The sequence below is a fragment of the Jatropha curcas genome, chromosome 8, assembly GCF_041381405.1.
Source record: "Jatropha curcas cultivar XTBG-Jc1 chromosome 8, XTBG_Jcur_1.0, whole genome shotgun sequence".
Lineage (NCBI taxonomy): Eukaryota > Viridiplantae > Streptophyta > Magnoliopsida > Malpighiales > Euphorbiaceae > Jatropha > Jatropha curcas.
The window spans coordinates 1,931,000-1,942,405 of record NC_143158.1 but is presented as its reverse complement, the minus strand read 5'-3'; the positions used below and the strand labels follow the sequence as shown (position 1 = coordinate 1,942,405).

The following is an 11,406-nucleotide window of genomic DNA, read 5'->3' as shown; positions in this document are numbered from 1 at the left end:
AATTAGGCATCAAAAGTTGGCATCCCCAAAATATAACAAGTTCAGCTATAGTACATACAAGTGATCCAGAAAAAGACACATTCGAAATCGGCCACTAACGGTCGAAGAGGAAGCATTTTACGTCCCAAAAAAGAGGCCAAGCATTGATAATAACGGCATACTACAACCACATGGTAAACAACTGTCTGAAAATCTTAACAGCAAAGAAATTATCTGAATGATGATGATAATAATAGACTAAAATCAGTCTGAAAGCACTCAAAGATTTGCAAAACTTCCCAATTAACCTTTTAACCTATGATTGGAAATTGTTTAACACAATAATAGAAAGACTAATCCTCGTCTTCAATGACCTTGGTGCCAAGACCTTTCAATCCTTCTGGTGGGATTTCTGTAACGGTGACAAGAGAGTAGAGCTCTTCTTTGGCATCTTCATCATCATTCCTCCTGCGAGCAATGCGAACCCTGATCCTTTTTGGGACACTTCTGATCCCTCTGCTCCAGATATGCTTGTTCAGCTTGACATCCACTCTCACATCCTTTGTTCCCATAGCCTTCTGAGCAAACTTCTTGATCTCCTTAATGGCCTTGGGTGCCTTCTTTTTGAAGGTGCTATTTTCCAGAATTTAAGCAACAATCAGTAAAGAATATATAAAAGATGTGGCGCCGGTCCACACTTTCATATGAATTAGATTTAATGCCAGCATTTAATCATTTTTTGAGTATTTTGAGTATTAGCATTTAATCACTAATGTATGTCACAAACCACTAAAAAACCAAAGAACAATAATATCACCAGACAAAGACGAATATCACTCAGTCAACCTGAGACACAAACTCATATTAGTCGAGGATATTTACACAAGTTTCTGTTGCACATTGATCAATATATTGGAGGCAATTTAGATATGGATTCAATCAATAGGATAAGATAATCAATCAAAACTTCTACTGTGTCAAAAATTATTCCCAGAAGAACTAAAAAAAAGATGCTAATCCATATTTAATTAAATTCATGATATGGATCCACTGTCCATAACGACCAACTCAATCACACTCTTTTGTTCAATTGTTTGCAAAGGACTCCCCTGCAACCCACATTTAAGATAAAAGCCAAGCCATTTGATACCGATACACAACAAATAATAAGTCACCAGCAACAATCACTGTTTCAAGCTACAATGCACAAACCATTAAACTAAGCACCCATTAAACTATCCAGTTCAATATTTTAGCCGAAACTTTAAAAATCTATGTTGGAGATATTGATAGATTCAAAAGCTAGATGCTTTACTAATAAAGCAGCAGTATGAAAAACAATATATATATATACCCTTGGAAGTACAAAATAGACTTTTCAGGTAAAACTGGAGAAACACAAATTTACCAGCCATGCAAGCGCTTGTGGAGGTTGATGGTGTACTCTCTGGTCACTACCTCCTCCTTTCTCCCCTTTGTCTTGTCCACCATTTTCACTCAAATATTTTCCCCTTCAAGACGACCTACCTGCATTCAGCAACGCACTTGTCACTTTAAAGTTTCCAACATTTATAATCGATAGTTTTGCACTAATATTTAATATCAAGATGAATCAAATACCTCAAATAGAGAGACAGAGAGAAGAGAGACCTTAGCCAGCGATGGATAGCAGAACAGAGGGGCGTTACACAATGAGAGTTGAAATAAAATGGAACATAAAACCCTAGCTTGGACACCGCAACAAATGACGTTTTTAACCTTTCCTTGTGAATTAGAGAGATGGGGCGAGCCCACCCATCGAGAACAAACTTTCTGCGAAGTGGACTGGGCTTGAGCTTCTATCCTGTTTTCCATTTGGGTTTTTTACATTGCCTATCTAATTTAGGCTAGGCCTGTAAAGAATTATAATAATAAGAGCTTAATATATGAAAAATCTATTTTGAAAAAATCCAATAATATAAAAGATATTTTAGTCTTTTTATAAAATTAACTGTAAAAAATATAAATTTTTAGGAGCAAATCTCAGTATCATAAGCATAACGCATAAATATAGTTTTAAAAAATTTAGACTAAATAATTAAATTCACTAAACAAGAAGGACTGAACGTTAATTTATCCTTATAACTTGTGTAGCATCTTACTTTCTGAAAAAAGAAAAATGAAAGAGCAAATAAATACTACAGGCAGCAGCTAATTGTTTTCTCATTGGACAAGAGAGATAAGATCCCTGGTTTTAGTAGGCCCAACACGTCACGCTAATAAATATATTAGAATTATAAAATTAAATATCTGCCATTCCGTTTTTTAAAAAATAAAAATAAATAAATAAATTATAAAAAGAACCCTCAAAATTTTATATTTCGTGTAAAAGTAAAAAAATATTTATAACAGACACGCAATCTTTCAAATTGTCCTCTCAAGAGTGGAAAGGAAATTCGACGGGAGGGAGAGATGGATTTGCTTCCGTCGGAGACATCAAAGATCGCTAATAAACACCGTTTTCGGTCACTGAAACTGGTTAACGTTGACCTTGACCAAGTTCTAGATGACCAGCCCTTCGGCGCTGACTATGGTCGCCTCGATAATGGCCTTTTTTACTATGTTCGCCGGAATTCCAAGCCTCGAATGCGTGCCGCTCTAGCTCTCGCTGTCAAGGCTGGGTACGCAATTTCACACGAATTTTGCATTTTACGATATGTGTCCGGCTAGTAGTTTTGGTTTCTATTGGCTGATTGATCGGTTTTGTGGCAGCTCAGTTTTGGAAGAGGAAGATGAGCGAGGAGTAGCTCACATAGTAGAGCATCTCGCTTTTAGCGCTACTAAAAAATACACGAATCACGATATTGTTAAGTTTCTTGAGAGTATTGGAGCAGAGTTCGGCGCTTGTCAAAATGCGGTCACATCTGCTGATGAGACTGTGTATGAGCTGTTTGTGCCTGTTGACAAGCCGGAATTGCTATCTCAAGCCATTTCTGTCTTGGCTGAGTTCAGTACTGAGGTATCCAAAAGTGGCTTTGCTTGATCTTTTGGTTAATTGTTAATATACATTAGCACAAGTGATATGCAAATTTTATGTGTAGGTTAGGGTATCGAAAGATGATTTGGAGAAAGAAAGAGGGGCTGTTATGGAAGAGTATAGAGGCAATAGGAATGCTAGCGGAAGAATGCAGGATGCCCATTGGATTCTGATGATGCAAGGTTCAAAGGTATTGCTGTTTATTTTGATCCTTAGGTTAGTTTTTGCGACTTGCGTGGAGTCATTGCCTAATAATTGCATTCAGGAGGCTCCTATCAGTTCTTTAATGAGCTCAGGCCTGATTGTTTTGCTTTGTGATTATATTCAAGTTTTTCACAAAACTTTGTCTCGTTACAGTATGCTGATCGCTTGCCAATTGGATTAGAGAAGGTGATTCGGACTGTTTCTGCCGAGACTGTAAAGCAATTTTACAGGAAATGGTACCATCTGCATAACATGGCAGTAATTGCTGTTGGAGATTTTTCTGATACCAAGGTTCGAATTTGAAATATGTTAATTTCTTCTATTGTAATTTAACTTTTTCTAGTCAAAATTGCTTAACAAACTCTTCTCCTCTATGTAGATCTTGAATTCTAAATTTGTGTTGCATAAGATTTCTCGACGATTTCTAAACCTCTTCTTTTTCCTCTAGAGTGTAGTTGAGTTGATAAAGATGCATTTTGGTGCGAAATATTCAGAACCTGAACCTCCACAAATACCAATCTTTCAAGTTCCATCTCATGAGGAATCACGTTATTCGTGTTTTGTTGAATCTGAAGCTGCTGGCGTGAGTGCATTTTGAAACTGAAATCTGAAGGAAATGTTAAAACAACTCTACTTGTGTATCGAATTCTCTATTTTAATGCTGTTTGTCCTTATTGGCTTGTCGCAGTCTGCAGTGATGATTAGCTATAAGATGCCAGCAGATGAGCTGAAAACAGTGAGAGACTACAAGGATATGCTTGTAGAGTCCATGTTTCTCTATGCTCTAAACCAGAGATTCTTTAAATTGTCTCGTAGAAAAGATCCACCCTATTTCTCATGCTCTGCTGCAGCAGATGCTCTAGTTCGTCCATTGAAGGCTTGCATAATGACTTCATCCTGTAAAGAGAAAGGGACTCTAGAGGCACTAGAATCAATGCTCCTAGAGGCGCGTTCTAATTTCTATTTTGAGAACTTTTTTGTTTTCTTTGCTGTTTGTGTTCCTTTACTCACGGCTACCTTGTATTTCAGGTCGCAAGAGTACGGTTACATGGTTTTTCAGATCGTGAAATATCTATTGTTCGTTCTTTACTAATGGCAGAGATCGAGTCTGCCTATCTGGAACGTGATCAAACGCAATCGACCAGCTTGCGAGATGAATTTTTACAGGTGTATTGAGAACATTGGTTTTCATATAATGTTACAATGATTAATTTGGAATTTAATCGGATGAAACAAAATAATTTATGTTTTGATACACTTTGCAGCATTTTCTCCGGAATGAACCTGTTGTTGGGATTGAGTATGAAGCTCAACTTCAAAAAACAATTCTACCTCGTGAGTACCTGCTACGTTTAACTCTACTGGTTTATTAAAACTGCGATAGACTAGGTATGATCACTCCTATATGTTTCGATAGAGATATCGGCACTAGAGGTATCCCAGTATTCAGAGAAGTTGCGAACATCATGTAGCTGTGTCATAAAGACAATCGAACCCCGAGCTTCTGCAACGGTTGATGATCTGAAAAAGGTTTTATTGAAAATAAATATTCTTGAGGGAGAAAGAAGCATTCCTCCTTGGGATGAAGAAAAAATTCCAGAGGAAATTGTTGCTACAATGCCAAATCCAGGGTAATGTCTTTGAATTACTATTTATGCCCCGCGGTCTATTAATCTTCAGTAATGTATAGATTTTCAGTTGTTTTCTTCTTTCTACTTAAGCTTCCTCTTTATCTAAATGGGTTGATTTCTCTCTTCTGTGAGTGTGATTTGCTCATGTTACGTATTTGATCTGTTAAGAGTGTAATACAGAAAGGTGGGAGGATAAATGAGTTGTCTTGTTTATTTGTTCTTTAGTTACTAGTTTCCAGTTTAACTTATGTACTGGAGCCAGTATGTTCTTTTTAATTTAATTTTTGAATTATACCCTCTTGGAATCCATTGTGTTCCTAAATTCATCCTCTATTTTCATAGCCTTGGGTCCTGTAACTCTGTCCATCTCTCTAAATTATTTATTTCTTGTAATTTTACCAAGTTAGATCTGTTCCTTCCCATAGTCACATGGGATTGAGTTATCAATCTCCTAGTTAAGGGGGAGAGACAGATGTTGGCCAGGGAAGTGTCCGGTGGTCATTTAAACCAAATTGCAAACTCCTAGTGTGTAAAGGACCTAGTTTATTAATGCTGAAATTACCTAGGTTTTTCTTGTACTCAAGTTAACTACTTCTGATCTTTCTTAAACGTATTTGTCTTCATCATATATATTTTTATATATATCAGAAAATACTCTTTGAGCATGTATAGCTGATCAGAAGTTAAATTTCCCAGAAATGATTAATTTGTCTTTTCATTTGTACTACTGTTTTCATGTTCTCCTTTTATGGTGTTACTGACTAACATCTTCCACACATCTTTTTTCAATTTGACTAAATGTTCTTTTTACATGTAAGAAACATTTTAGTTCCATGCATTGCGATATTCCTATGAGTCAAATAACTTTGCTACAAGACCTCATTCTACATAACTAAACTGCTTTATTATTTTATTACATTTCTTTTTTCATGGACTTAATAAAGGATTTAATGCAGGAGTATCCTACGTCAGCTTGAATATTCAAATATTGGAGCTACAGAATTAATCCTATCAAATGGCATGCGAGTTTGCTATAAGTGTACAGACTTCCTTGATGATCAGGTACAAGATTGCAAAATTTATGTGGCTGGTAAACTTCTTTTCCATGGCTGACACAAATATTTTTGAGTAAGAATCTCAATAGAGGAGGAGTTAGATGAAATACTCTATCAAACTGTTGAAAGTAGATTTTTGTTTTTCTGAATCATACAGGCTATCAGGCTCTTTATGTGAAATATCTTTGGAAGTTGTTCACACTGCTAGCTTTGGAGGGGGATTAATACTGTTGTTAATAACCGCATAATAACTATGGTTTCCATGAGAAGGCATTGGGAAAATGAATGATTACTTTATTGATGTCCTCTTATATGAATCCTGATTAATTCCTGTCGAACACTTCCAACAGGTTCTTTTTACAGGGTTCTCATACGGTGGGCTATCTGAAATCCCAGAAAGCGATTATTTCTCATGCTCAATGGGATCAACCATTGCTGGAGAAATTGGCATATTTGGCTATAGACCATCAGTTCTGATGGATATGCTTGCTGGTAAGAGAGTTGAAGTTGGTACAAAACTAGGAGCATACATGAGAACTTTTTCAGGAGATTGTTCACCCTCAGATTTGGAAACAGCTTTGCAGGTTTGCTTTGTTATATGTGTCATATTTATCTATTTACCATGCTCATAATGTAGGGACTAGAAAGTCTCTCACAGCTGTATTGGAATTGAATAAAACTAGTATCACTTTGTTTACATTTATTTGCAAAGTTGAAACTGTTCTCGAGTCATTTGTCTCTTACAGGCATTTTTTTTTTTGTTATTTTTTATTTTCTTAGGGAATGTTCTCTTTTAAGTAGTACAGTAGCAGTTACTAACCTGTTAGTCTTTGATCTCACAGCTTGTCTATCAACTATTCATAACAAATGTGATACCTGGAGAAGAAGATGTCAATATTGTGATGCAAATGGCAGAGGAAGCAGTTCGTGCTCAAGAGAGGGATCCTTATACTGCTTTTGCAGACAGAGTCAAGGAGCTCAACTATGGGAACTCCTATTTTTTTAGGGTATGCTGTTTTGTGATCACTGTCTCTTTCAGATGGAGCTTTCCCAGCTTATAACATGGTTTCTATTCATGATTTTGCAGCCAATTAGGATAAGTGATCTACGGAAAGTTGATCCACTAAAAGCTTGCGAATATTTTAACAGCTGTTTTAGGGATCCATCGACTTTTACTGTCGTGATTGTTGGGAATCTTGATCCTACTATTGCGCTTCCTCTCATGTTGCAGTATTTGGTGAGTTGATATGCCTTTATAACTATGAAATATGGTCATTATTATTGTTTTGGCTGATACTGTATCTCAACATGCAGGGTGGAATACCAGAACCTCCTGAACCTATTCTCCACTTCAACCGGGATGATCTCACAGGCTTACCGTTCACATTTCCTACACGCATAATTAGGTAGATGATATTGACTACAAGCATAATTAGCTAGATATTTTATCATCTATGATATGATAAAAAAAATTCTTAATGTGTTACTTTCATGCAACGTTGGAGACAGTTAACCTGAACACAAGTGATAATTGGTTGGACTAACTGACTAATACAATTTGCCTTTTATCTTAAAAAATTATATTTTTTGGTGGTGTGAGTAGACTTCCAGTTTTTGCTCTCTCTCTCTCTCTCTCTCTCTCTCTCTCTCTCCCCCCTCCCTGCAACAATCAGTGTTCTATGCCAGTTGAACATCTTCTATCCTGGCCCCTGTTTTTCTTTTGAATTTTTACACAATATGGAAACTTCTAAGATGCTCATTACAAACATACTCTGTTTCTGAGCACACGTATTTACATTGGGATTCAAATGCATTCTAATGCATTTGATATTGTTGTAGAGAAGTGGTCCGAAGCCCAATGGTGGAGGCTCAATGTTCAGTTCAGCTAAGCTTTCCTGTGGTGCTGAAGAATGGGACAATGGTTTGTGGATGTTTTTGTAATCTATCTATTAATAGCTCATAATGGGTGGTCATCAGTTTTTATTTTTTTATTTTATTTTTTTGAACTTTCATAGATCTGATAGCCGAGATCCCTTTCTTCTATTGGACAAAAATAAATTGGCAGGTAGAAGAGATACACTGCATTGGCTTCCTGAGCAAACTTCTTGAAACGAAAATCATGCAAGTGCTACGTTTCAAGCATGGGCAGGTGTGTGTCTCAAATGCTTTTACTTTACACGAGCTATTTTATTGGTTAGAAGGATGGCTCTTCATTTACCTCCCTGCCCCAGATATACTCTGCTGGTGTCTCAGTATTCCTTGGTGGTAATAGACCTTCTAGAACTGGTGATATACGTGGTGACATCAGCATAATTTTTTCTTGTGATCCTAGAATCTCCTCAAAGCTGGTATGCAGTTTTTGGTTTGTTATTGTACATTTGCCCTTTTATTTTTTATTTTTTATTTTTTTATCTCAATTGAGTGCCAATTAGTTCATTCTTTCCTGTTTGCAATGCTTCTTAATAGGCTGATCTTGCATTGGATGAAATATTACGGCTCCAGGAAGAAGGGCCTTCAGATGAAGATGTTTTGACTGTTCTTGAACTTGAGCAAAGGGCACATGAAACCGGATTACAGGTTAAATTTTTCGATTGACTTTAATGTTACTGACATTTAGTCAATTTTCACCTGGATGATATAGAATTAAATTGGGACTCTTTCATTCACCATTTTCAATCCTTAGTTGCAGAAATCAAAATTTTTTATATGTTCTAGTTGATCATACAGCATAAATTTCATGGATGCAAGAATTTTTATTGATTATACTACATTATCCATAGTGCTGATTTGCCATCGATGTTTCAGGAGAACTTCTACTGGCTGGAAAGGATTTTACGTAGTTACCAGTCAAGGATCTATAATGGTGATTTGAGCAATGCTTTTGAGGTTAGTGGTCTATGTTTTATCCTACAACCCTAATGTTGCATTTTCTCTGTATTGTGCTATTGCATTTTGTTTCAATCTGAGTGCCTTATGTCATGGGAGCAATACTTTTGTTTTGAGTCCTGGAGTTGCATCGGCACTTATAGTTGGTAATGTAGCTGGAAGATGAGACTGTCTTACAATTTATGCTTTTGTTAGTTTGAGATCATATCATACAAGAGTTGTGGAATATCTTTTAACTAGTACCTTGGTGTGGCTTGCATGAAGCACTTTATATAGAGTTAGGTATAAAATAGACACACACATGATTTGAATTTTTCCCATTTGATAATCTTTGTATGGCACAAATCATCATTATGTGTCTTGGATTCTACTTTGTCACGTGGTTACTTGTCTAGAAATTCCATGATAACCTAATTAGAATGGACTAGCAACAGTTGAATGGCAGTGACAGGAAACTTTATGGTTAGAGACAGAAATTGCTGCGTTCACTTTATGTCTATTATCATGTTCCATCCAGTGCTACTTTTATCAGAATATTTTTGCTTGTGTAGATTCAAGATGAAGGACGTTCTAATGTTAGGCAATCTCTAACAACATCAACAGTGCAATTGACACTGCAAAGGATACTGCCGTATCCTTGCAAAAAACAGTATACTTCAGTCATTCTAATGCCTCAGACGTCTCGCTTCCAGTTGCTGACGTCATTCTTCCAATCTACTCAGACCAGTTATGCTAGAGACGCCAAGGTCAATATTTACCTACTTTGCCATTGCCACTGCCATGTTTCTAGTAATATATTTCTGCAAAATTTATGACATCCGAACAATGTGAGATTACTATTTTGTCATTTCCCCAAATGTTACACAACATCTTTCACTCGATCAGTATGTGCTTTTTATCATGGTAGTTTGGAAATCAATGTCTCGGACAAAAAAAAATCTCTAGAAACCATTGAATCGCTTAATTGTTTATATCAGATGCCCAGTTTTACTGATATATAACACACTGGTATATTTTATAATGGCAGATTATAGCAAGCGTTGCTGGTCTAACTGTTCTGGCTCTGAGTTTCTGGAGATACTCAAGAAGTGCCCTGAGATCCTAGGAAGCTTTTTCTTTGCAGAGTTTCATATACTTAGGACGAACAAGGTTTTCAACAGGAATTTAGAGTTTGTTTACTAAAAATTTGATTACATACATTAGCTAAAGGAAAAATGAGCATCGTCACTGGTTTAGGGGAAGCAACTTAGATAATATAAATGAGCCTAGTACAATTCTTGTATGGTGTAACAATAGTTTAAGTTCAATTTTTTGTTTTTTTGTACGGTGTAATATTATTATTTAATGCTAAAGATAAGGGATATTTTTACTATGGACTTTCTTTTTCAGTTTTTTCTTTGGACATCGTCAGAAATGAAATCTTTAAGTTGTGTATGCTACTTTCCTTCATTTTGAAGGTATCATCTTGTTGAATGGTGTCATTTGATGAAACCATATTTGAGGGGGATGATCTGGGCACAATTAACAAGCAATTTTGGATCCCTATTTCTCATTTTTGCTTTGAAAGTCGACAAGAAAAAATAGTGAACTAAAGAAAGAACTAACAAATTTGTGTTTGTGAACAGTTTATGCATTTGAGCCAACTCATTTCAAAAAAACAAAAATTCTGCAAGTGTTATAAAGGATAAATGTTACTAGAAAATTGGAGTAGTTTTTTACAACAGTTTTCAAAGAAAGCTGGAAAATAAAGTATTTTGTTCAAATCAATCAGTTTCAGTTTTCCAAAATTTAAGTAGAATTTGAAAAACAGCTTTTAAGTTGTTTTTTATAATTTTCCTTTCTAACAACATGTCTTTCAATTGTTTTTTACTTTTAAAAAATGACATTTTCATAATTAAAATTATATTATCTGTAAATAATTTTTCTATAAAATATTTTCATTTGAAAAAATAAAAATTCATATTATGCTTTAATAAATAATTAATTTTATTATTACAAATACATTATATCATTTATTTTTAAAAAAATTACAAAATGATAGAGAATAATATTATTATTGTAAATAATCAATACTAAAAATTCAAAAACTTTTACATAAAAAATTTATAAATTTATTTAATACTATGAAAATTATGAATAATATTTAGAAGTTAAATAAAAATATAATTTTTTATTATTATCAAGTGAGCATATTTTACGTTTTGAATTTTCTAATAAAACTGTTTTCTCAGAAACAGAAAATATAAAATAAAAAACTGTTTTCCGTAAATAAATGCACCCCGTTCTTTTTTTAATTATGCCATGTAATGATTTGAGTTCGATTGTTTTGAAATTAACTAACCGTTAATTTAATAATCCAATTAATTATGACATAGCTCGTTGGGAAATAGGATCGGCAAGTAATTGGATTTATTAGCAGTTTCGCGGGCAAAGATGGCCATTGCAATCTTGTTGCAGATAAAATCTGTTGCTTGATTGGATAGAAAAAAAGTGTTTTCAGCCGACGGAAAATTTTCCGCACGGGGAGAAAAAACCTTTAGTACTTGTTTGCATATAAATTAGAGGGAAAATTGTTCCTTGACACGTTTGACGACGGGAAAACAGCACGCGAAGGAAAGTTTTCCGTTGCATAATA

General features: G+C 35.1%; 2 protein-coding genes across 5 annotated transcripts; one reads left to right on the top strand and one right to left on the bottom strand.

The window, feature by feature from the left end:
• Window positions 1-115: 115 nt before the first annotated feature.
• LOC105637799 (Ribosomal protein L31e family protein) lies at window positions 116-1,755 on the bottom strand. 2 transcript variants are annotated; one of them, XM_012221418.4, is made up of 3 exons: window positions 1,600-1,755; window positions 1,388-1,506; window positions 116-612 (listed from the first exon to the last, which is right to left on the bottom strand). In XM_012221418.4, exons 2-3 carry the CDS (start codon window positions 1,468-1,470, stop codon window positions 333-335), a joined length of 363 nt encoding a protein of 120 aa, XP_012076808.1. In that variant the 5' UTR covers window positions 1,471-1,506; window positions 1,600-1,755; the 3' UTR covers window positions 116-332. The 2 variants fall into 2 exon arrangements, with proteins under 2 accessions (XP_012076808.1, XP_012076811.1); XM_012221421.4 differs by having other exon boundaries at window positions 1,630-1,724.
• A 596-nt stretch (window positions 1,756-2,351) lies between these two features.
• Window positions 2,352-10,143, top strand: LOC105637797 (Insulinase (Peptidase family M16) protein). Of its 3 annotated transcripts, none has more exons than XM_020680774.3 (21): window positions 2,352-2,639; window positions 2,731-2,977; window positions 3,060-3,185; window positions 3,353-3,490; window positions 3,648-3,782; window positions 3,888-4,145; window positions 4,229-4,366; window positions 4,465-4,534; window positions 4,617-4,830; window positions 5,787-5,892; window positions 6,236-6,469; window positions 6,728-6,892; window positions 6,973-7,122; window positions 7,200-7,291; window positions 7,730-7,806; window positions 7,901-8,034; window positions 8,117-8,233; window positions 8,352-8,462; window positions 8,691-8,771; window positions 9,323-9,517; window positions 9,799-10,143. In XM_020680774.3, exons 1-21 carry the CDS (start codon window positions 2,431-2,433, stop codon window positions 9,874-9,876), a joined length of 3,075 nt encoding a protein of 1,024 aa, XP_020536433.1. In that variant the 5' UTR covers window positions 2,352-2,430; the 3' UTR covers window positions 9,877-10,143. The 3 variants fall into 3 exon arrangements, with proteins under 3 accessions (XP_020536433.1, XP_012076806.1, XP_012076807.1); XM_012221416.4 differs by having other exon boundaries at window positions 2,353-2,639; window positions 7,725-7,806; window positions 7,951-8,034; XM_012221417.3 differs by having other exon boundaries at window positions 2,501-2,639; window positions 2,736-2,977.
• Window positions 10,144-11,406: the final 1,263 nt, after the last annotated feature.

What these genes read in the sequence shown, in the direction of transcription:
- LOC105637799 (XM_012221418.4), bottom strand. Translation starts at nt 1,470, where the DNA reads ATGGTGGACAAGACAAAGGGGAGAAAGGAGGAGGTAGTGACCAGAGAG. An exon ending in CACAAGCGCTTGCATGGCTG is followed by an intron (nt 613 to 1,387) that starts GTAAATTTGTGT and finishes TCTGGAAAATAG; the next exon opens with CACCTTCAAAAAGAAGGCAC.
- LOC105637797 (XM_020680774.3), top strand. Translation starts at nt 2,431, where the DNA reads ATGGATTTGCTTCCGTCGGAGACATCAAAGATCGCTAATAAACACCGT. An exon ending in TGATGATGCAAGGTTCAAAG is followed by an intron (nt 3,186 to 3,352) that starts GTATTGCTGTTT and finishes GTCTCGTTACAG; the next exon opens with TATGCTGATCGCTTGCCAAT. An exon ending in TTGAATCTGAAGCTGCTGGC is followed by an intron (nt 3,783 to 3,887) that starts GTGAGTGCATTT and finishes GGCTTGTCGCAG; the next exon opens with TCTGCAGTGATGATTAGCTA.